The following is a 24895-nucleotide window of genomic DNA, read 5'->3' on the forward strand; positions in this document are numbered from 1 at the left end:
CCCTGTGCCTGTGCAGCTGAATTTCTCTGGGTGACACCGACCCTGAATTCAGAATTCAGAATTCAGTTTCTAGCATGTATTTTTTTTTTTTTTTCACACACACCACTTTACCCAGACATGTGCTGATGTGAAGATTCTGCAATTTACTGTCAGATTGCCTGGAGGGAGCACTTGCCTTCCCCCAAGGAGTGGATGTGGCTTTTATTTTTTTGCAGTTTGTGCTTTGTTTTCTTTACTTTTTTCCAGGCTCAACAGTGAGCCTAAAAGCTGAGTAATGAAATTAAGGAGTAAAGGTCTCTGTGTTCCTTTAGGCCAGGAGCTGGGTTTTTTTTCAGACAAGGAGAACTTACATAAGGTTGAAACGAGCATCTGAATTGGATGGGTCCTTTTAAACAGAACTTGCTCAGCCCCTGAAGTCTTTCTCTCTGACCAGGGTAATTGGTGTTACCACATCTGATTTCTGCAGGATTTGAGGCGGGTTTATCTTCTTTTTTCACCATTGGGAGTCTGAAGATGTTTCTGGAGTGCAGGCTGGAGTGTGCAGTAGATGCAGAGAGAGCAGAAAGCACTCTCAACACCATTGCCAGGGGCAGGAGATTTTAGTCTGTCTTAATGCTTTAAGTTCAAGTTAACTTAAAAACAGGAGATTTTTTTGTTCTCACTGCAATCCAGAGGAGCACAATGGACTCAGCCCCCCAGACAGGCTCTCTGTGCCATTTCAGCAGGGTCTGTGTAGTGTCCCAGGAGCTGTGGCACTGATTTCATGGGGACATTGCTGCTGTGGCTCAGCTGCTGCCCATCTTCTGCTGGAATTCTTGTGGGTTTTTTCATGGAATCTTGGAGGAGCGACCCAGAGATGCTCGGGTCCTTCCCCGTGGCCTCTTTGTGCAGCTCTTGGCCAGGTGGTCATGCAGGTGCAGCTGAATTCAACCTCCAGCAGCACCCTCTGTGCTCTAAACATTGCAAAGTGGCCTTAGGAGCTTAATTTCTTCTCTTTCCAGCACTCCTGGCCTTGCCACAAGGGCATCTTGTGGCATGTGGTCCTTCCCTGCTCTCTCCCACATCCACCTTCTCTCCCCCTCCACTGCTTTGCTGGCTCTCAACTTATGCAGTCCTTTAGAAAGAGGAAAAAATTCCTAAGTTCATGTGGACAGTGAGGAAGCTTTTCATTTGCGGGATGGAGTGGACAGGCAAGGAACTCTGGGTGACTAGAAATCTGATTTTTCACAGCCAAAATTAGGCCCAAGTCCAAGTCTCTACAGGTATTCCTCCATTTTGCAGTTTGGGTAAGAAATTTTAGGTGTTTGGGGATTTTTAAAGCTTCCCACAAAGCCATTCCATAAACATGAAAGATTATGGAGGTTTTTGAGGAGAAAATCTGCCCTTAGCAGTAGCTCTGCAGCTCGCAGGCTGGTGCCTCCCATCTGGCCCAGGATGGAAAAGAGGGCTCTGTCAGGCATTCATGAAGAGAAAGGAAAAAGAGGCAACTCCCAGCTTAAGGAAATCCTCCTTTTTGGAAACATAATCATAATCTCACTGGCCTTTAATCTCTGAAACCCTGAGTTTAATTCCTGCCTAGATTTAGGAAAAAAAATATAATTTAATGGTTTTCTTATAATCTCTGCTGGAGTCTGTGAGTCACCCCCCATGGTGTCCAGTGTCACAGCAAGGTTTGTGAGCACAGGACACTGGGAATGGAGGAGCAGAATGGTGCTCACACACCCCTGGCTACCACGGCTGCCTGTTCCTTCTTGGGGGCAGGATTAATTCAGCTGGGAAGTTAAAACTTCCCTCAGTGTGCCACAAAGCTCTGGGGTGGAACTTGTGCTCCAGGCAGGAGTACAGAGGAGCTGAAGCAGTTTGGGGCTGGCAGTCACCAGCAATGTTTTCCCTTTGGCCATGCATTTAATTTTATTTATTTCTTTAGCAATTTTATTCCTGCTCAGATTCACAAGCCACACTGTTTGGTGTGAAATTTCCCCCCGTTCACTGAGACTTACCTCCTTTGGCCAAGGGGCAGCAGATTTGGGCTCCTCCTGTCCCATCCCAGAGCCCTGCCACACCACTTCCTACAGCGGCATGGCTGGAATTCTGTCGGAACTCAAAATGTCCCTCAGACATTTTTGGAGGTTCCAGGCCCAGGTCAGAAGCATTTGAGACCCTGGCAGGCAGCTGGAAACAGCTGTGATTTTGGGTTTGAGCCATGGAATGATTTACCAACCTTGCAGGAAGAACAAGAAGTCACAAAAGTTTAGATATTAGAGTAGAAGTAGTCACAAAGTAAAGGGAAGAATTTTTGAGTTCTGTACAGGGGAGTTTTGGTTTTGTACATGGGGGTCAGAGGTTTTAAGATGGAGGGGTCTGGGCCTGCCCTGTCCTCCCTCTTTCTTCTTCCTCACCTCCATGTTCTTGGTGATGTTGGCACTCACAGATTGGTTTAGAGTAGAAAGGCACCATTTAATATAGGTAATAGGCATTGGGGAAAAACCGTAACCATGTAACACGTAATGTGCCATATAAAAGATAGAAAATCACCATTTAATATAGGTAATAGGCATTGGGAAAAACTGTAAACATGTAACACATAATGTACCATATAAAAGACAGCAACAGCCTTGGGCGGGGAGAGAAGAAGCAGTCGGGGTCAGAGAGGATGTCAGGGTGTGTGTGTGCCTCTGCCTGAGCTGTGAGCAAACCACAACAGCCCCAGAAGAAAATCTTTTAGATAACTTGCAATAAACTACCTTGAGACTGAACAACAGAGTCTGCTGAGCTTTTTTTTGAAGGCACAGGTTGGAGGAGAGATTTTTCCACCACATGGACCCGGACCTAGGGTGAGCTCTGGCAGAATTCTCTGGTTAATTAAGGATAAGAGTTTAGTGGCTCATTTTCCCAGGTAATAGAAGGTGGAGCTGGTGTGTTGGGACAGGACTCTGCACCTCACAGTCAATTGGAATTGTTTGTGATGAGGTAGAGCCCTGACCAGTCTAAATGAAACCCAGCAGGGTACAAGTCCTTGCCACAGGAGCATCTAACTCTCCAGACTGCCTCTCAGGAGTCTGTCTGATTTATTTTGTGTGTGTGGTTTGACATTTCTTCATGTCAGGCTTCAGTTAGTCTTAACAGTAGGAAATGCAACATAATGAAAACATGATCTTCCTTTGTAATTATGACACAGTCTTTAGTCTGAGTTTCCTCTTCCAAGGTTAGGCATCTAAATTAAGTCATTTCACTCTGCCTGTCCCAGAGTGGAGATCGTTACTCTGCACAGGGATCCACAGCAGGACAGGGAACTGGAGCTGACACCGTGCACAGCCCCATGCCCCTGGACTGTCCTGTGGGCTGGGACCTGTCCTTGCATGGGGAATCGAGGAGCTGTAAACATTCCAGCCCCAAATCCCGGCTGCCTGTTGCCTTCAGGGGAAGGCAAGGCCACCTGCTTGCAAGGAACAGCACGGCAGCCTGGTCTCACCCAGGCTACTCGGGCCACAGAAATGCACAGACACCAACGTGGTGGATGGTCAAATGGCATTTATTATCTTCTCTCATGGGGTTAAATAGTCTAGGGGGACTTTGCTACGTCAAAGGAAGAAGGGTAGGGTCTTCTGGGATTAGTAAGGAGTGGAAAACGATTGAGTTAGGTGGGGTTGCATGTCTTGGGGTTAATGGATAACATATTGCAGGGTGAGGGGGAAGGGTCTTGCTTTCCGTCACATCCCGAGATCTTCCGTTCGCCTGTCCCTATCTACTACACTGCGTTTGCCGAGCTGCAGGAGCGGGATGTGCTAATTACTGGAGCCATCCATTGGAGGGAGACGTGGGCACAAGGCTGAGCTGGAGTGTTCCGCACGGGAGGATTTGGCATCATGCGTCTCCTTGGCTTGCTCCAGAGTTCCTGCCTGGTAATTCGTGGCAGTGTAGGGCCCTTGTGGTTGCTGTGCGGGTGTCCAGGATTCCCGTGTCCATGGGATGGGTGCGATGGGAGCTGGAGCCCCGCTGCCTCCCTGGCTTGCTGTCCCTCCGCACACGTGCTGAAATTCCAACCTCATTTCTGGTCCCGCACAAGCCCTGGCTGATCCTGCAGCGCAAACCGCAATCCCCGAGGCTCCTGGAGCCCTGCACCTTCTGTGCACGGAGTGGTGTTTTATGTAACTGGTACAAATCTTCCCGTTCCTCCTTTCGCTCTGTACAGAACCTTACACCAAACTTCCCAGGAAGAATTCCATGAAGTTCAACTTCACCGTGGTTTTATGTAAACCCCTGCTGTGTAGGTGTGCTTTATCAAAAAGGCTTCTAAGAGAAGGTACCATCCATTTTCGTAGTAAAATTAACATTTTGCGCACGCAGAAAGCATGGGAAATTATATAAAGCAGCGAGTACTGTTGGGAATGGTGTGAATATAATTTAAATAGACGCTTCTCTGCAGTAAATCTGTTTGTGATGCTGTTACAGACACAGAGCCTCCTCTGGAGCCCCAAACCTGTCCCTGGGTGAGGTGAGGCACCCGAGCCTTTCCAGCCTGATCTTTTAGGGGGTGTTTCAGCTGGGGAGGGGTATGCTGCGGCTGAGCCTCTCCGAGGTGCAGCATCCCTCGGGGTGCAGCATCCCCCGGGGTGCAACATCCCCCGGGGTGCAGCATCCCCCCGGGGTGCAGCATCCCTCAGGGTGCAGCATCCCTCAGGGTGCAGCATCCCCTGGCATGCAGCATCCCCCGGGGTGCAGCATCCCCTGGCATGCAGCATCCCCCGGGGTGCAGCATCCCTCGGGGTGCAGCATCCCTCGAGGTGCAGCATCCCCCGGGGTGCAGCATCCCTCGGGGTGCAGCATCCCCCGGGGTGCAGCATCCCCCGGGGTGCAGCATCCCTCGGGGTGCAGCATCTCTCGGGGTGCAGCATCCCCTGGCATGCAGCATCCCCCCGGGATGCAGCATCCCCCGGGTGCAGCATCCCTCGGGGTGCAGCATCCCTCGGGGTGCAGCATCCCCCGGGTGCAGCATCCCCCGGGATGCAGCATCCCCCGGGGTGCAGCATCCCCCGGGGTGCAGCATCCCCCGGGTGCAGCATCCCCCGGGCTCCCCAGGGCAGGAGCACAGCAGTGGGGTCCCCAGAGCCCCCCGTGGCTCCCGTGGCTCGGGTTTTGGGGCCGGCGGCCCAGGAGGGGCCGGCTCCGTGGCTCTGTTTGTAATCCGTGCCCTCCCCCGCGCTCTGAGTGGCTCAGCTCCTGCAGAATGGCAGCCCCAGCCCTGGCAGGCTCGGTGCTGGCAGCAAAGCCTCCCGTTGGGCTCCGGAAGTGGTTAGTGAGCATGTGTGAGGTGTGCACCTTTGTTCTGGAGGTTTCCCAGCCTCTGCTGCTCCCCCTGCCCTGCTCTGCCTCCCCTGCAAACCCTCAGGGCTTCTGCCTCGAAACCTCGCTGGCGCTTCCAGGAGACAGAGCCAGGGATGGGCTGTGCCTGCTGAGGGTCTCCAGGCCCTGGGGGGATGTGGACCAGCAGAACATCTCCACCGGGCTTCTTCTAACATTTCCTCTGGGCTCCACACACAGGCTCCCTCTGTGCTCGCTGCAGTTCAGAGGAAAAGATAAACTGGCCATAAAATCCCTCTGAATTCAGGCTGGTTGTGTGTTTTGGGGAAGTCGTTGCTGCTTCTGAGACTGAAGCTGGAATTTCCTGGCTGTCGTTGTAAGTTCAGGTTTATGTTTTGGAAAATTGCCTGTGTTGTTTTGGGAAAGGATGGTAGCAATAATAATAAATATTCCACATCTATTACATGTTGGAACTAAATGATCTCCAAGGTCCCTTCCAACCTGAATCATTCTGTGTTTGCTATTCTGATTAGTCTAAAATGACATCAGACAGAGTGGCTATCCTAAAAATGGATCTTTGATTGAAAATGCAGGTTTGGAAGTGGGGATGAAGCAGATCCATCACCTGCATCCAGCCTGGCTTGTGTGCTAACGGGGCAGCCTGGGGCAGCTTTAAGCAGGTTCCTGTGATTTACAGGTGAAGAAAAGCTTTGCACTGTCCTCCTGAATGAGAAGCTCCCTGCCTGGATGGAGAGGGGCCTCAGATGCCTCTGGCTGGCACTTACCACCCAAAATACCCCACCTAAGGAACCCAAACTGTTCTAGTTTATAACGCTGCTCACCAGAACCCACCCTCTGCATCTTCAAATGCATCACAGCCTGCACGTGCTCCAGAGCTGCTCAGAAATGAGCAGGATGGTGCTGGCTGAGTGTTGGTGTGGCACAAACCAGGAGGCCATCGAGGGAGACCCTGTGATGACTCAGTAATGACATGGTCTCTTCCTTGATGGTGTTTGGGGTGGACACAGGACCCTCCTGTTTTTGAGGGAGCCCTCTGGCACAGAAAGAAAATGAAACCAAGCCTTGCATGAAGCAGCTGGGTTTGGTGTTGGTGTGAGTGGTGAGCTGGGGCAGGAGCATCACCCCCTGCCCTTCCCCAAACGCTGGTGCCCTGGAAGGACACTGCAGGACAGGCTGCCCTTGGTGCTGGGGCTGAGGGTAAAACTTGAAGCTGGCCAGGCTTAGACATGGAAGTCCTCCCCAGATTTTGCTGCAGGAGCACACACGAGGTGCTGTGTGGTGCCTGTTGGCCTCGTGTCTGTGTGGGAACGTTCGGAGGCGCAGCTTTCCTGGAAGGTGCCGTGCTCAGCCCCCGGATGCACATTTTAGTGCATTATGCATATGCATTGGCAGCATTTCTATATTTGTCTTTGTCTGGAAAATCATTTGCTTTTTCCAGCTGAGTGTATCTGCTCTGTGTGCGTTGTGATGCCTCTCTGAGGTACCTGCTGGTTCTGGGAGCTAAGATGGGGTTTGAGATAGCACCTGGCACCTGGACCATAAACCCTGAGCGTGTGTGTGTGTGATTTTAATGTAGGAATGAGCATTTCTGGCTGCTGCAGAAGGAATAAAGGTTCTCCATCTGTCCTCCCCCCCGCTTTTATAGATCTCTGTCTGTAGAGTCAGAATTCAGTTTAACTCTTAGGTGGAGACAGCCAGCGCAGTACTGAGGGGAGAGGTTATAGGATTCGTGATGGGAGAACGATTGCACAGAGCTAAAACGTGATCCCCCCTGCCCATGTCCCACATTTCAGTCTCACAGCGAATCCCCAGGTTACCACGAGTTGCCTTTTTGTTATTTTGGCCGCTTTGCTCCCGCTCCCCTCCCATCTCCGAGCGGGCTCCCAGCAGCAGCGGCTCTCGGGGCTTTTAGGGCAGCCGCATCCCGGGGCGGTGCGGAGCGGGATGTGCGCGGCTCGGAGCGCTGGGAGCCGCCAGGGAACCGCCAGGGAACCGCCTGGGAACCCCTGGGAACCGCCTGGGAACCGCTCGGAGCCGCTCGGAGCCGCCCGGCCGGAGCATCCGCGCCGCCCCGGGAGCGCGGGGCAGAGCCGCGGCTGCGTGGCGCTCGCTGTCACGGCGGGCGGAAGCCTCGCGTATTTATGGAGCCAGCGCTTCCTTCTGCGTTTGAGTGACAGCCAGGATGCCGTCGCTGCCTGGTCACTGGAGCTGATTAGTATGCGCCAGGGTCCGCCTCGCTCCGAGGGATGCAGCCGCAGCAGCTTGCAGAGCTGTCACACTCACACGGGCTCCGTATCTGCACTGGCCTGACGAATTAAAAAGCGAGGCAGCCAGCGAGGGAGAGAGCCGGAGAGAGAGGGGGGACGAGACAGAGAGAGAAGCTTGCAGACAGCGCTCGCTCTTTTCCTAAAGGAAGGATTTTGCATCCCGAGTGCTCACTGGTTGTGATGATGCTTCACTTAGCGGGCTCAGAATGAGCTAGAGACAGCAGATAGGGGAGAAACTAAAGGCAGAGCACAAAGCATTACGAACCAACCCAAAACCAGGAACAGTTTTCTCCTCTATTCTAGCATGGTGGATGTATGGACAGTCTTACAGAGCAGAGGTTGACTTCTCCAAATCTGCCAGCCCCACACCTCGAACACTACAGTGTTCTGCATTGCACCATGACCTTGGATGTTCAAACGGTGGTCGTTTTTGCAGTGATTGTGGTGCTATTGCTTGTGAATGTCATACTCATGTTCTTCCTGGGCACTCGTTAAATGGATTTTTTCTCCTGAGCTGTTGGGGGCTACTACTACCACTAGCAATTCAACAAGAGAGCACGAGCGGGAGAGAGAGAGAGAGAAAGGCGAGAGAGAGAGAGAAAGAGAGAGAGAGATTTCTTACTGAGGGGGGAAACGCGTTGAGCTTCAACATGGCCTCGCTGTGATATGTATGACGTTGGTATTATTATCTCTCCCTAAATCTTTTGTCATGTCTTGTCTTTTAAGTATGCCTGTAAGTGTAGCTGCTTTTGCCGGGGTTTTAAATGGGATAAATAATAATAATGGCAATCCAATCCTCCGTGGTTCTGTGCTAGCGAGACAGAGCTGTGCTTCTTTAGGCAGCAGCAGAGTGAAAATGATCTGTCTGTGGTGAGCGCTGGCTGTGTTGTTTTGCTTTCCTTTGAAATAGAGGCTCAAGTTAATAATAAGTCATTTTGTGTGTGATTTCTAGCAAGCAGTTAATGTGCAATGTCTGTGAGAGTAACCATGTAGGTGCCAGGTGAGAGGTGCTGCTGTGTGCAATGGAATCGAGCTATGGGCATTTTTTAGGGGGGAGGGTGGTGGTTGAGAAATCCTATTAAAGGATTAAATCTTTGCTAAAATAACTATTCAGCCACAAAAAAAAAAAAGAAAAAAAAAAAAAAGGAGAAATAGAGAAATTCTACTTACTGTATTTATTTATGCTGCCTTGATGATCTGATTTGATTTCTGAAGATTCAGCCCCAAAACCTCCAAATTCTATGTCCACAATGATGTAACCCAGCTCCTTTTTTAGAGATGTGAGAGGCACCAAAACATAACCTGCTGGGTTTTTATTCTGGTTGTACGTGGTTTCTGTCTCTGCAAATTGGGAAGGAAAGATCAAAGGGAGAAAGGGCAATGCAAGCTTTGTTTTTCTTTGCTAAAGCAACAGATACGGAGGGGTTGGGTTTTGCTTTGATTTTCGAGAGAGACGTGATTTTGTCTTGCTTTTGTTTTTTTCATGTATGTGTGTATATATCAAATTTTGGGGAATGTATCTAAGAAAAATCTTTGCCCACCTCAAGGATAACGAGCTTTTGAGATGGGTTGCTTTGCGTGACTTTATTTACATTGATTTTCTGGAAAATGAAGTGCTAAGTTGTGTATTATGGGCTTGCTGGAAAGGTGTCCAGCAGTTAGAGGTGCTTCTAGCCCGAAATTGCAATGTTTACAGCTTGCAAGCAGGGCTGGCGGGGGATCCAGTGGCAGCACGAGAAGTTTGGAGAGGATACAAAGGGAATATCTGAAAAGAGTAATGCCTTTTCCTCTGGAAAATATGTATCTGTTCTGTGCTTCTGTTAAAGATCGTCGGGATTTTTAAAATATATTATTTCACCCTTTAGAAAAATCAGAATTGCTTAAAACAAATGAAAATATCAGTTTGAAAATGTTTTTATCTTTGCTGATAGTCACTGGAATTTTATTGCCTTGATAATTTAATTTGTCCATGCTTATTCCAGCTGTCTATTGTTTATTTGATGTCCTCTGAAAAAAAAAAAAATCATGTAACTGATAGATAAAGACAAAGCTGGAGGTTACAGATGGAGACATGGAGTTATTTCCCAGTGGGGATTTGTGTGCTGGGAGTTAAATGCCGAGCAGGGCTCGGGAGCCGATGGCTTTTCCATGGTGGCATGATTAGAAACGGAGTTAAATCCCGTAAATTTGGCACTTGCAAAGTGCTTTTAGCTCTAAATAAAAGAAAAAAAATTCTCTGAGTTCCAGGGTGGGAACAATCATCCCCAAAAGTGTTATGGGGCAGTTTTAGTGGGGAGGAAGGGCAGGAGCAGGGATCCAAGCCCAGGAAGATGCTCCGGTGCCTGCTGGCTCCGTTTGCCCTCTTCACTTGTAGCTATCTGCAAGAGGTGCCTGCTTCACTTCACAGGGGACTGAGTCAATCTTCTTCCCAAAAAGAACCCAGGGAATAAAATTGATGCTGATGATGGTTTGGGTTGTTAAACAGCTGAAATTTGCTCTATTTGCCTGTTGGCCATCCTATGTCATTAGTTTTATAGGTTGCAGAATCTCCTGGAAAGGTAATAAATGAGCTGAGATCACCATGGAGAGGGAATTGATCGAACAGCGGCCAAAATCATCCTCTCAGGGGAACAGCCTTGAGCGACAAAGGGATTTGGAGGAGAAAGGGTGGAAAAATGAGCAAAAACCCAACCCCAAAACTGACCAGCGAGTTACAATGGGCCGTGGCTGTGCCTGAATGTTTATTTTCTCAGGGCTCTCTGGCACTAAGGTTTACCTTTCAATATGATTTCTACGAGGAATGCCCAGCACCTGCTGCGGTTTCCTGGGTGCATTCCTTGATCCAGAGCTCGTACTCCTGGGGAGATATTTGGGAATTTTGTGTGTTTGGTGGTGGATGTTCCTGCCATGCCCCACGGCTCCTTTTGCAGGGTCCCTCTGGTTCCATCCCTGGGGCTGCATGGGGAGCACGAGGGGCTGTGCACACTCAGCTGCTGGGAGGGAGCGCCGGGAGCTGAGCTCTTCCCATCACGGAACGTGCTGGGGAGAATTCCTGTGATTTTAGTACAGCTTTTTGCCTTTTATCCTCCTGAAGGCTGGTAGAGTTAAAGTAGGAAAGTTAATGCAGAGCAATAGGAAAAGTTGGCAGCAGAAAACTTTGTTATTGTGGCAGCACCGTTCTCGTTATCTTGGGTTTCCAGTTGGAATTTTGGTGGAAAAGAGAGGAAGAGAGAGGTGAAAGAGTGAGCGAGGGCTGCTTGTTCAGCTTGCTCTCTGTTTCCCACCCCAGGCCTCAGTGACCACCTCTCCAGCCCTTCCCCAGCCCCAGTTTTGTATTTTGGCCGCTGCCCTTTGGTGTTTCCAGGCGTGCGGGAGCCCCTCGGTCCTGCCGAGCTGCCTCGGCCCATGCTGAGCTCTGGCAGCTTCCAGTCCCCACTAGAGCCCTGTGCCACTAAGGGACTGTGCCTGCAGCATTCCGGGTGGCATTTGCAGCTGTGAAATTCCCTGGGATTGGAGCTTTCCGTGTCCCGGAGCTCCGTGGGACCATCGGGGTCACACTCGGGTCCCTGGGGGTGCTTCTGACCCGTGACTCCCCTGGGTTTCTTCACCTGTGTGGGGATGCTCAGACCCAGGAATGAGGCAGAGGGATTATTCCTTTAAAGGAATCAAAGTGCTGACCCTCTGGAAAATAAGGCCCCAAAGAAAAAGAATACGAATTTGTCTGCAAAAAGCATATTTGTGATGCATATATAATCTCTTTCGCTGCTTCTGCTGCGTGTTTGCCGAGGCTGGGTGATGGGAGACCTGCCTTGCTGTTGTCTGCTTAAGCAGGCTTCAATGTTATTTGCCACAGGATTCATGAAAATGCCTCTGCCTGTATCATAGCAACCCCGTTTCTCACAGTCCATAAAAAGTCCATTCCTCCCGAGCAGCAATCCGCTGTCTTGAAGATTCAGGCACCCTCCTCGGCATGGGGAGAGGGAGCTGTGCCCCTCTCCGGGTGCTGCCCCGAAAGCTGAAGTGTCGGGATGAGCCCGGCTTGTCCAGCCCGCAGGGCGCTTTTAATGCTCTGTCTTTAAGGCATATAAAGTGCTTTCCTTTCGTGTTTCTCAAGGCTTCCTCCCCAACCCTGGCTATTTCCCACCTCTGTTTAAAACCTCACATGACAAGTTGGAGGGGATGGGACAGCTCCGAGGTCTGTGACGCGGTGGCTCTGCCCTGTCCTGCCATTTGGCTTTTCCCCCGGGATGGCAGCAGCACAGCCCTGGCTTTTGCCGTGTAGGGAGTGAAGATCTGCCCCGATGCCAGCCCTTCTGTGGGGATGCAGAGGTGCTTTCTCAGCCCGTAGATGACTGTTATTAAGAGCTGCATGTTCACCTGACTCCTGCCCCCATCTGTTTGCATAATGTGGTTATATTTCTTTTTGGATCAGGTATTCAGTACACAGCCCAGCTGCTGTGTATAATGTCTGAAGGAAAATTGCCAAAAATCCATGTAAGTTTTTTGTTTTGGTTTGTTTTTAAGTTGTTTTGCTTCTTCGGGTTTTTTTTTTTTTTTTTTTGGTTGCTTTGATTTCAGTTTGTGACTAGAACCCCTGTCTGTGTTGTCATTTCATTTGGTGTGGTGCTCGGTTTGTGTGTTCAGCTGGAGTGCTCCGTGTGCCGTGCCTGCCTGCATGTGTGTCCTGTGCTGCCGTGCCGTGTGCTCCTGTCGGGATGATGTTCTCTCCCAGGGAGGCTCCCGTGTTTTACATTTCCTATCTGGATTTTCTCAGCTGGCCGTGAGAATCGTGCTCAGCGTGTCTCCCCCAGTGAAACACTGAGAGAGATGTTTTGCTAAACACAAGAATTTGTCTGGGAGCTGCAGAGTCTCCAATAAGGAGAAGTTGAGAAGCTTGAGGAAAACTCCCAAATGTTAATAATTGTGTAAGAATTGTCCTGTTTAAAGAGGGTGCTTGTGCAGGGGCTGGCAGAGGAGAGTTCTGCCAGCTCCTGGCTTTGCCACTGATGTGCTGTATGGCCTTGGGCGCGTTCCTTTGTTCCTTTGTTGCATTGTGGCATCTCTTCTCCATCTGGGATAGGGAAATATCACGCAGTACTGAGGTGTACCATGCCTGGTGTTCTCCTGTGTGTCCCCTTGCTGGTTGTGCAGGTGGGGAACGTGTGTGTGCCCACGTTGGCCCAGCTCTGCCTACCTGGGTTTTGCCTGTTGGAGCTGTTGTAGACAGCAGGAGCTGTGGTGATTGATGCTTCCCACTAAAAATAGATGCTCCTGGAGGAAGAGCTGCTGGAGGAACCGTGATTTATTGTCTTTATTTTATTAGTTGTGGTTGAATTTTTTTCCTGAGTGGAAATGAGTCAATCTGCAAGCACCGACAGACGGCTGGGTTGGCTGTAACCAGCAAAGGGCCAGTGTGGCCTCTGCTCCTTATTCCTGGTTTTCCTGGGAATTACTCTGGCATTGTCAGAAACACCAGTCCTTGATGGGTGTTCACAAGGGCAGCAAGCCCCCAGAGCTGTGCTGGTGGGGACTGTGTTGGGCAGCCTGAAAGCTTCACCACCTGCATTAAAGAGAATTTTGGGGGATGAAGGGAGTGCGTGCGTGCAAGGATTTAAAGAATTAGGTCTGGATCTCAACTGACTCTGCTTTATCCACAGGGATATAATTTCACAGGAATGTGCTGCTCTGGGGAGCTACCCCTCATGCTATTGCAGAGCTGGGGAAACTGAGGCATGGGGTGGTTGCAGAGTGGCACATTTTGGGATGGGGGCTAGTGGGGCTAGGATCTGGAGCAAGATGCAGGGCCTGCCAGTGGGGGAATGTGTTTGGCACCGTGTTTGGGGTCTGGCTTGTTCATTTTTCTGCAAACCTTGCCATGGGGCAGTGTCAGGGGCCAGGCTGGTGCCGGGCTGGTGGGCTCAGGATGCTTTTGGGGGATTTCGGAGCCAGGAGCAGCCGAGTGTGGCCGTGCCCGTGTGAAGGGCCATGCGGCTCAGCGCCTGCCCCTTCCTTTGCATCAGCTGAGACATATATAACACAACGTATGGGCTGCTGGCAGCCGGCGTGGGGCTATTTTTGGCTGCATCTGTGCCTGGGCTCAGTCTCCAGGGATGAGCCGATCCCCAGCCCCTTCCCCTCCTGCGGGACCTGTCCGGGATGGGCAGGGCAGGCACTGACCCTTGCGGGTGCCGGGCACAGCCCGGTGCCAGCAAGGCAGAGCAGTCTCACCCCGCTTCAAGCAGCCCGGCTCTTTGTTTTCCCTTTTTGTCCCTGCATAAAGCCCCAAGTGGATTTTTTGGCTGCTCACTGTGGTGAGCTGAGCCCTGTGTGTGTTCCAGTGTCCTCCTGTCCTTCTGGAGCGAGGCTGTCACTGCCCGGCGTGCCCGGGGCTCTGTGCTTTGCCGGGGGGACTGAGGCTGGAATGTCCTTCCCGCTGCTCCTGCTTGGGAAGGCAGCGAGCCTGGCTGTCCTATGCCTGCCAGGGCCTCTGTCCCCTCCCTGCTCCCCTCCTGTCCCACCTGGAGTGGCGAGGGCAGTGGCTGGTTTGCAGGGATGCCCTGCCCTGTGCCGCAGAGCCCACAGCCTCCCCAGGCACCCGGCAACCAAACATCCAAAATCCCTGGATGTTGCTGGCTGGGTTTGCTCACTCCCGGTCCTCGGGATGTTTCCCCAAAGTATCCAAAGGGTTAAGCTGCTGCTGCTGCCGGTTTTGGGGGTTCTGAGCCCCCGCACGGGAGCTCAGAGCTGTGAGAGCAGCTGCAGCTCACGCCGAGAGATGCCAGGAAAGGAATGAGCCCAACTTGGAGGGCTTGGAAAGCAGAAGGGATGGGATTGGAATTGTGCATGGAGCTGCTCCCTTGTCCTCGGGCAAATGCGGTCTGGCCTCAGCCACACAAACGGCAAACCCCCAAAGATCCATCTTCTACCCCAATAAGAGTGGGTTAATTTGCTGGGCATATCTGGGGAAAAGTTTTGTCAAATAAAATTGTTCAATTTGGCAAAAGAATCAGCTCTCTCTGGCATTACCAGAAAACAGGATTTTTTCAAAGCATTTCTGTGGACCTCAATCCCCTGCTATTTCTGCTGCTCCACTCCCCTGTATTGTGTTCAGTAAATCTGACAAGGTTCTCTCAGTACGTCGTGCACTGAAGTTTCTGTTCTGATACCAAATTTAGGGAAGGCTTGTTATCTACAGTTCTTTCTTCCTGGGCTTGATAAGGTGCTGATTAATTTAATGCAACTCTCTTTCCTTATCTAGTTGAGCTTCAGTCAGTTTTAGTATAATCTTGAGAAAGCGTGATCAATCTTTAATGTTTGTTTTTAAGGTTTATTCCAAAGCCTTTTAGGCACGCAGAATGTTCGCTCTTTTGTGAAGTTCTAGGAGAATTAAGTTAAAAAGTAACAATTATAAAACTGGTTTTGAATGCAGATGAAACATTTTAGAGTTGTTCTGAAACAAGAAAGAGCAGTTGGCTCTGATGGAGTTTTAGGTGTTAAAATAGAATTGTCTTAACTCTGGTGCTGGCTGCGTAAGACAGGGAATATCACCAGAGCCCTTGTATGGGCATGAGGATGATGCAGGGCTGAAGGAGAGGGCCTGTTCCTTCTCCAGAGGTGTATTTCAGGTGAGAAGGGACAGGGACACTGTCACCTGGCCCTGTGTGGGGATTTGTCCCCTGCTTTTTGCCCGAGCACACAGGCATGAGGAGCAGGCAGTGCATGAAGCCGGGCTGTCATCGGTGCGGAGCTTCTGCCGTGATTTGGTGATCAGGGGCTGACATCTGGATAGATTTTCAGTCTCCTCTGGTCCAGGGGAGATGGATTTCTGTTCCAATGCCCAGCAGCAGATCGATCCAATCTCCTGGATACTGAGAGTTTTGCAGAATTGTCAAAAAGTCTTTCCAAAGGAATTAAAAGTGTACCCAGGCATGGAGCAGAGGAGCTAAACCTCCCAAACCTGCAGGCTGGGAACAAATTTGCTTAAAACTAACGGGCTGCCTTAGAATTAGAAATATTCAGGCAGGAGAATCTGGCTTCTTCAGTGCACACACAGAGCCTGGGAAGTGTGTTCCCAGGCATTAACAGGAGCCAGACTGTAGATTTATGGAATTCAGGGAGCACTGGCCCTGCTGGCCCCAGCACCCCTCTGCAGGGGTGGGTGCTGCTGAACCACGTGCTGAGGCCACCCCTGATGTCCCTCTCAGCCCACTGCCATTTGCAGATTGTCACGGGGTCCCCAGCTGCCACAAACCCCAATTTCCCAGCTGGATTTGAAGCTCAGTACAAGTCTGTGTCTGGTCCCCAGAGCCCGGGTTTGGCTGGAGGTTATCAGCAGCGTGTGCTCGGTGTTGCTCCCTTTGCTGTCTCCCTTCCTGGCTTCCCTGGTCCCTCCTGCACTGTGTTAGAGTTGCGTGCTTTGCCCCAGAAAGCAGTGCTGCTTTAATCTCTGTTTTCCAGCAGCTGCCAGGCTGTCCCTGTCCCTCCTCCCCACACGTGTCAGGGCACACACATGTACACTCGTGTGCAGGCAGCGCTGCACCTCCCTGTGGGTCACTCTGGACATGGGCAGGGAAACCTATGGATTAAAACACATGTGCATATGTTTTCCTTCCCAGATATATTTTGGAAAATATGAGTCAGCAGCAGCAGCAGCAGCAGCAGGCAAGAACATATTACATAATCTCTGGGAACCAAGAAAACCTCACAGTTTATTAGGAGGGAGGCTTTCTGCAAGCATTTTACCATAATTTTGGGGCCAGGCATTGGCCTGAGCCCCTTGGTCAGTAGTCTCATTTCCATCATATCCTCTCGTGTGCAATGCAGGGAAGCAGTCCCAGCAGCCTTGGGTTTTGTTATATTTTTAAACCCCCCAGTGCTGGTACAATCTCAGGGCTGTGCTGTTGGTAACGACTTCTCTCTTGTTCCTTAACATGTTCTCCTGCACAGAGTCTGTGATTTTCCTTTTTGGTTCCCCCCACTCCCCACCTCCTGCTGTTTTCTCTCAGATCTCGGCACTGAGAGAAATGGCACATGAGTGCAGCTGGAAATAGCTGCTGCCCCCTCCGCCTCCCCTCTGCTCACGGCCACCCACCTCCTCCACCTACTCCCAAATGGGAGAGTGAAGTCAACAGCCACTTTTAGCCCCGGGCTGCTGCTCCTCGGCTCTCCCCCTCTCCCTCACCGTGGGTGCCCTGCCCACACAGGATTCAGAAAGGCTCCATCGCCCTTTTAAGGCTCCTGCAGCTGGATGAGCGCTTGCCTGCCCCTGTTGTCACAGAGGGGATCTGGCTGGAGCATCAGGGATGAGAGGGATGTGCAGCTTGCTCCGTGCTGGCCGGGCAGGGAGAGGGAGCAGCAGGAATTACGGACGCGCAGAGGAGCACAAAGCAAAATCCAAGGGAGTCAGACAGCAGGAATGTCAGGGGTTTGTTGGCACGGGCAGGGATGGAGCAGGAGGCACGGAGCCCCGCAGGGCGGGTGGGTGCTCTCAGCTCGCCATGGTGCTGCATCTCCGCTCCTCCATCTCTAACGCCAGCCTGAATTCCGGGCTGCTCCTCGAGCCCCTGTATCCCTGCAGGATGCCCGGGAAGCCTAGGAGGGGAATGGGCGTTAGCAGAGTGCAAGGAAAGGAAGGAAAGGCCTCGCTTGTTTTTAATTCGCCTGATAAAAGCGAAAGGTTTTGAGCCACTTTGATCTCTCAGGGCAGTGCAAACGCTTTCGCAGTGCCTGAGCCCGTGGGTGCCTTTCAAGCAAAGAGAAAGCTCAGTTGTGGTTTTCCAATATCAAAGCCTTCCCAAGGAGGCCGTAAATTGCCACGCTCCATGCCCTGGCTGGGACAGTGTCTGAGCCCCTGGCTGCAGAGCACATTGAGAGAGACACAATTGGTGGTGACAGAATAACCTGTTTATCCAGAGCACTCTGTCTTCACCCCCGTTAGCTCTTGAGTTTCTGGTGTTCGGAGATGAGAGAATTTAAATCTTTTAAAACCACAAAAGTCTCTCTTACAACCAGAAATTCTAATGAGCTTAGCAGAGGGGGTGGGCTTTTCTGTCCACCATCCATCAGGGCTGTCCATATTCTATTGAAAAGCCTGTTTTGAGCTGTGTCTGCCCGGTGTTTGGGGTAACTGGGGAATGATGGGGCTCTCCAAGGGCTGGGGTCTGGGAGAACTGCCCCCCATTCCCCACTTCTAGCTGCCAGGGTGATGCTGCAAGGGCTGTTTCATCTTTCCACGTCTTTGTTTCACTTTCTGTAAAATGCACAGAAGGAAATTGCCCTTTCCTGTTCAAGGGTTTGGCAAGTGAGGATGAAAAGTGCTGTGTTGGAGGCAGGTGGGATTGGAGCAGATGGATGAAAAATGCCTCTCACCCTCTGGGGCTTTGCGGGGGCCCCTGGCAGAGCAGAGCTCCCACCCAGGAGCTCCCTGCTTTAATTTAAAGCAGCATCTTGAATTCCACCCGAGATCCCAACAGTGATGTCAGCAGGGCTCCACCAAAGATTCATTTGGCCTCAGATATTTTGCATATGCAGCGTCAGAGCTCAGCCTTCTGTTTTTGCAGCTAGAGAAGAGCTCTGCACCTCGTTAGAGCCTGCAATAATAATACACTTGCTCTCTGTTATTAATTCATCTAAATGAGGCTTTTTTGTTTCTCTAAGCCTTTTGTGGTATTTCTGTGCTGTCGAGAAATTAATCTGCATTAAGTAGAAATACCTCAGTAAAACGAGGAGCTTTGGAGTAGCTGTTCAGCCCCTTGTGGTGTAAGTTCTGGGGCAGAACCACTCAGGGTATCCACAATTCCCACCCCAAGCCAGCAAAAAGAGCCAGGAGAGGCTCATGGTGCACAAAGGAATGGCACAAAAGCCACCCAAGGCAGCCCAGCCATGCTCTGGATGCTGGCATGGCCTGGAAGTGCTGTCTCTGAGTGAGTGACATGAGTTCACATCTTAATTCTCAAATCTTTCCTTTTTGAGCTTCTGTGTTTGGCCATCCTCTCCCCAAAAGGAAGATTGTTCCCTGGGGCACGTTCCCTCCTGTTCTGTCAGGACAGGCAGGATGTGTCTGTAGTGGTTTTCTCAGCTGGTTATGGAAGATTTCTGTTCCTCCTTTGAAGAGGTCTCCCACAGCTGGAGACATCTCCCCATCACTGCAGTGGGTTTTGCTGCCCTTTTCGCCTTTCTGTTTCTCCTGCAGACAGTTTTACCTTTGCAGGGTTTTTCCAACTCAGGTTGAAATTCAAACGATAATAATACTTGACATTCTTCATCCCGGCATCTTAAAAATCTTTTCTGAAGTTTTAAAGCCTTTAAAGCCTTTGTGCTGTATAAATACTTGAGTACTTCTTCTATTTTTAAATGAAAATGGTGCCTGAAAACCCTCAAAAGTCAAATGAAGATCAAAGGCTTGGGAATACCAGCAGTTCTCTGTATTATTCACAGCAGCTCAAGACTGAGGCTGTATTGGCTAACTGCAAAGGGACTACTGTGCTCATAATGATGCAATTGTGGAATTATGGAATGGTTTGGGTTGGAAGAGACCTTAAAGCTCATCCCATTCCACCCCTGCCATGGGCAGGGACACCTCCTACTATTCCAGGTTGCTCCAAGCCCCATCCAGGGGGCATTTCCATGGATCCAGGGGCAACCACAGCTTCTCTGGGCACCCTGTTCCAGGGCCTGCCCACCCTCACAGGGGAGGATTTAGGATTTCTTCCCAAAACCTGCTCTCTCTCATTGGTCTCTAGCTAGCCTGTCCCAGCTGCTCTGTAGAACTCAAAGTTTTAGAGCTCAGGAGAGCTGGGCTTGGTGTCTGACATTGCTGCTGCTGCCTGGATGGAAATCCCATGTTTTATCATCTTGTTTTCATGTCCATCCCAGTGCAGGAATGGCCAGCAAAGGGCTGGAGCAGGGATAGTGGCAGCACTGCCCTTTTAAGGGGGAGCTGGCCTGGCTTTACAAGGTTTTCAGCAAAGTAAATCTCTTTTCCTGTAGCCCAGCCTTCCTCACTGTTTTCTTCCCTCCCTGTGGCTTCTGAGCAGGAGTCAGGACAATAGATGGAAATTAATGTCCTGGAGGCATGTGACAAGGGGATCCTGAGGGCTCAGAGCAGCTCACAAAAGAATTGCCTCTGATAAATGCTCAGGGGTTTCTGTGGGTTTGCTCAGCAGCTGCAGTCAGGACTCACAGTGGGGATTTTTACCACTGCTCAGGGAATTGTTCCAGGGCTGTGTGAGCCACCACCAGCAGCATCCTTGCTGGCATAAAAGGTAAAAATGGATGCAGAGCAATTTGGCCAGAAGAAGAGTGGAAAAAAAAAAAAAAAAAGTTAAGATCCAAGGAGTGGCTGTTGAAACGCAAAAGGATCTAGAAAGCAAAGCTGCAAAAAATAAAAACTGAAGCGGAAATGAGTGATGTTTTTCCAGCATTGTGTAACTCATTTTAATTGCAATCCATCTAGAAATCTATTTGAGGCAAAAAATCAATGTAGAATTGTAGAGCAAAGCATTGGCCTTCCAGATGTTTGCAGCTTTCTGGATTGTTATTTTCAGCTTCCTCCCACAGTTTATTTGAGTCCCTCCTTCCTGGCAGTGGCCAGGGAGAGATGTCCCCCTGAAGTGTGGCAGGCAGGCAGTGAGGGCTGTCCTGGGGCTTTCTGCTCTGAATTTATCTCTTGTTGTGTCTTGAGGAGCAGCCTGGAGTGTTTTTGCTGCTGGGAACGGGGTGTTGGGATGTGGAAGCCCCAGGGTTTCTGTAGGGTCACCCCACATCTCCCAGGTGTGGCTGAGGGGTCAGGGCGGGCTGTTGTCCCCTCACAGGAGTTCTCCTGGGCAGGAATTCTGTCTGAGTGGTGGAGCTGGGGCCCTGCTGTGCTCTTCTCTCTGATCAGCTCCTTTAAATCCATGGGATGGGATCGTGTAGCACAGGCATGGGAGCTGCCTCATCATCTGGAAGTTCCTTTCATTCACCAAATGGATTTTCCCAGCCTAAGAGACTGGTGAAAGTCCATCAGTGCTCAAGTCTTCTGGTAATTCAGCAGAATTAAGTCCTTACTTTCAAAGATGTCATTCCCAGCAGTCTCCTGAAAGGCCAGCATGACATTTCTCTTGGATTTGGTGGCATTTGTGAGGGAGGTTTTTCCTTGTTTCTGGTCCATCCTCAGCGTTGGGCTCTGCTGAGGGTGCTTTGCTTTGAATCCAGTTTTGGAAAGGGCCTTGTGGAGACTGCCCAGGGATGTGTCTGGGCAGAGCTGGGGCTGCAGGAGGATGCCTGTGCTCCTGGAGGGAGGGAGGCTGTGCTGCCATGGCCTTTGGAGTGTCCCTTTGCTCTGCCTGGAGATGGAGTCAGGCAGTGAGGCAAGGACAGAGTTCCCCAGGAGGCAGCCAGGCTCCTCAAAGATCACAGAGCAGCTTCAGAGGCTCTGAGACAGCATCCAGGGGGCAGCTGAGCTTCCTGACAGCCAGACACTGCATTCCCAACAGAATGGCCCAAAAGCAGTGGAGTCCAGGTATGGAATATCTCCCCTGACCTCCCTGCTGGCTTCCAAGCGTGTCCTCCTCACCGTGTCACTCTCAGGCTGTCACTGCAGGGTGTTAAGTATGTTTGTGTTTAGAATACTGGCTTGGAGCAGCAGAGAGAAATGGGAACACGGTTAGGATGAGTTGGGATGAATCTGGTGGGATTGCATGCAAAGGAACCATCCTCAGTCTGGGAAGGAGAGAGGGAAAGGGAAGATTCAGGCTTCTCCAAATAGAGAGAGTGCAGCTGGAAGAGGGGGAAGGATACAATGCAGGAGGTAAAACTAAGAATAGAGGAGTGTGTTATAAAGGGAAATCTGGGGCTGGAGGTCAGGACAAATTAGAACATGCAGAAAATGTACTCCACTAGGCCATGGATTTGTATTTCTGGAAAATAACTGAAGTATCTTCACGTGGGGTAGTTCTCATGAGATTATAGAAAATATCAGAACAGGTTCTCAAAGAGACAGTCTTCCTTTGGTCTGTGAGCAGAGCAGAGGATTCAAATCTGGCTTTTGGAGCACAGAGCCCTGTGAATTCCGAGAGGCATGGCTTTTCCTGCAGGCACCTCTGGGCAGTACAGCTTCATGGAGGGGCAGCACCACAAGGCTGTGCCCAAAATACAGTTTATTCTGATAATGATTGCAGAGAGGGGCAGCAAATCTCCCCAGGACAGAGGGAGTCAGGAGTAGAAGGGCTCTGGAAATGGGCTGTGGGTGAAGTTCGAGCAGGGGAAGGCAGAGTTTTATTGTTATTACCAGGAGTGAATTCAAGCCTTTAACAGATGGGAGGATTTGCCAGTTCGGCTGTGCTGGAAAGCTGGGCAGTGGGGACATCCATCCATCATCCATCCCTCCATCCATCCATCCATCCATCCATCATCCATCCATCATCCATCCATCCATCCATCCATCCATCCATCCATCCATCCATCCATCCATCATCCATCCATCCATCATCCATCCATCCATCCATCCATCATCCATCCATCCATCCCTCCCTCCATCCATCCTGGCTGCAGTGTCCTGTGGCCAGCAGTGCTTTGGGAAGCTGCTGGGCTGAAGGTCAGGCTTTTCTTTGGTGGTGCTTTGGTGCAGGCTGTGGTTGGAGGTGCCAGGAGCTGCCCATAAACCTTGGGTTTGGCACTGGTCCTAGAGAAGCAGAATCAAGTGAGTGAGATCCTGCAAATGAGTGTTTTGATTATTGCTTTTGAGAAGATGGATGGAGGTGGATTGGCTGCAGGAGCAGGATTTATCTTGGCAGTTCAGCAGCCTGCCCCAAGCCTTCCTGGTGTGTGGTGTGGCCAGAAGTGCTCTGGATTTATGGATGACCTTCGGAAGCACAGCCAGTGCTGGAGGAGCTGGGGTGCTGCAGAGACAAGGCCACAGAGCCTTATCTGTGTCCAGCAGCTTCAAGGTCTCATTTTTAAAAAGGCTCCTGTATTCATTACCAAGAGCATCGGGTTCTTCTTCTAACATAAAATAGGCCTTAATTCTTAGATAATTCTGTTACATCCTGTGCTACATATTCAGAGTCTCTCCTCACCTGATGTTGGTGCATAAATACAGAACTTTTCCCCCATTTTCTCTCCCTGCAGTAGCTCCAGCCATTTTAAATCTGTGAGCTGGAACTCCAGGGATCTTGCTCATCCTGATGGACCTAAAAGTGGAGCACACAGGGGACATTCTGGGAGTTTGGCCATGAGCCCAAGACCTTTAAAATCATGAACCAGATTCTTGGTTAGCTAAGACTTTGGAGCCTTCCAGTGTGTTAGGAAGTCACAAGATTTTTTCAGCTATCAGGTTTTAATTTTTTTGTCCTACACTGCCCTGCATTGACATAAGATACCAATAATTTTAACCACTCCACTTCCTGTAGAATCATTTTGAAATTAAATTAAATATATTATCAGTTTGTGGAGACAAACATAATTTTCTTTGGAGTCTGTATTAATGAATATGGCCAGGCATTTGTAAGCTGCTTTCTACACATGCTCATTACCCATCCACCCCAAGAAAGGCTGGTTTTTACTACCTGATGTATTTATAAGCTAAGAATATAAATATAGGCTGTGACATGTTGCAGACGCACACAGTGTGAGCAAGATATTGATTTGCAGTCCCACACAGGAGAAATGACTTGCCCAGGTGCAGGGGGGTCCCAGGGCAGTGTAAAGGTGACCCTGTGTGCATGCAGGGACTGTTGAGCTGTGGCAGCTCCAGAGACCCACATCAGTGGGTTTGGGCACCTGGGTCTCAGGTGGCTCCTCTGGGCAGGGCTGTTGCACATCCAGACGGAGCTGGCTGCTCCCAGATTCCCACGGAGATGCTCACCATCCACTCTGACTCACATCCATGGCATTTTATTGTTGGGTTGAAGACTGTCTAAAAATTCCCTGGCATTTCTCCAGAGAGAGTGCCAGCAGCCCTTAAACTCAACTCATTTCCTTCCCATCAAACCACGGAGCTCATCAATAGCAATCTCAGGCTCCAGCAGGGAACTCGGAGGTGGGTGGGATTTGCCACCCTCCACAGCCTGGTGGTAAATAGGTCATTACCAACACAACAGCAGGAATAAAGCACAGAGGGGGAATTTGGAGATGGAGAAATGATAGTCCTTTCCCTTTGGTAGCAGGTATTTTTGCTGGTGCCAGCAGAATGATTTAGGGAATTTTTGCTGGTTACTTTATGGAATCAATGAACAGCATCTTATCGTAGGTTTGCATCTGGGGATTGACAAATGCTCAGTTGCTTTTGCACCTCTGTGGTTGCTTTATTAACTAATGGGATCTTAAAAGACAAGGTGAAGCCCAGGAGCTCCCTGCAGACTGGAGCTCTTACCAGTTCATTGGAGCCTTTTCCTAGCAAGTTGCTCTCAGAGCCCTTTTTTTCCAGCAGGAATGTCACATGTGATAGAGGGACTCAAAGGGGCCAGTTTTACCTTTAAAGTCTAGGTTTAATTTTTTTTCTGTTAAAAAAAATGTGTTTCGACAGTTTGTCACATCGGCTCAGCCTGCCACGTCGTGGGCAGTGAAGTGTTAGGAAGGAAGAGCACAAAGTATTTTGATGAAGGATCAAGTCAACTCTCTAATGTTTTTTGAACATCTCCTGTGTTGACCTTGGTCCACACAGACACCCGCCTGCTCCTGCAGCTCTCCTGGCTCCAGGAGAGCTTCTGGAGGTGCTGAGGGAATTGCCAGGCAGGGTTTGGGGAGATGGCAGGAGAAGTTCTTGCGGGAGGTCTGTGCTTTGCAGCAGAGGCATTTGCCAGCTTCTCCCGAAGCCTCCATCCTGTGTTTATTTTGGAGCTGAGGAGGAGGGAAGGAGGGAGGGAGGCATCATCATCCTTTTGGTAGCTATGGAGAGTGGGGAGGGCAAAGTCTGTGGAGCACAAGAGCCCCCAGATCTCCACGCTCAGCTTCCAGAAAAGCTCAGCCCAGTCCCTCCTGTTGGGCTTGTTTTTATCACCAGACAAACATTTAATTATTTTACCTTCACGCTGCCGCTGAATCAACTGAGAGAACTACAAAAGATAATGCACTTCTATTTTTATATCTTATACTAATGAAGCTCAGGCTGGAATTTTCCCCTGCACGATTGGCTGGAACAGGGGTGGAAAAATTCCGAGGGAGAGGAGGAGGGAGCGAGACGCTCAACATTTAGCAGCGAGCATGGCTGTGCTTGGAGCAAACCTGCAGCACTCCAAACACTGCTGGAAAGTGAGGAGAGCAGCATTTTCTCCCTCTGCAAGGATCACAGAGGATGTTTCTCCGTGGTGAGCGATGGATGGTGGCAG

At 50.4% G+C, this 24895-nt stretch overlaps 2 protein-coding genes across 14 annotated transcripts in view; both read left to right on the forward strand.

The window, feature by feature from the left end:
- The window catches only part of ARHGEF9 (Cdc42 guanine nucleotide exchange factor 9), a 161633-nt gene that overhangs the window by 46736 nt on the left and 90002 nt on the right, over window positions 1–24895 (forward strand). For 2 of the 13 annotated variants that reach the window (XM_021525296.3, XM_021525300.3), the window contains exon 1: window positions 8107–8257. The exons of 8 other annotated variants lie outside the window; for them this stretch is intronic. Coding sequence is in view for 2 of the 5 variants with exons in the window: in XM_021525299.3 (XP_021380974.1) it covers window positions 8260–8268 (9 nt within the window). In the remaining 3 variants the exon portion in view is untranslated. Of the gene's footprint in view, window positions 1–8106; window positions 8269–11573; window positions 11919–24895 lie in introns of those variants that run through there. 3 more of the 13 variants (XM_021525299.3, XM_021525298.3, XM_021525302.3) reach the window with 3 other exon arrangements.
- Window positions 7455–8177, forward strand: LOC144247115 (uncharacterized). Its single transcript, XM_077786580.1, has one exon. The coding sequence runs from the start codon at window positions 7905–7907 to the stop codon at window positions 8082–8084; it is 180 nt and encodes a 59-aa protein (XP_077642706.1). The 5' UTR covers window positions 7455–7904; the 3' UTR covers window positions 8085–8177.

Source organism: Lonchura striata, chromosome 14 (genome assembly GCF_046129695.1).
Source record: "Lonchura striata isolate bLonStr1 chromosome 14, bLonStr1.mat, whole genome shotgun sequence".
Lineage (NCBI taxonomy): Eukaryota > Metazoa > Chordata > Aves > Passeriformes > Estrildidae > Lonchura > Lonchura striata.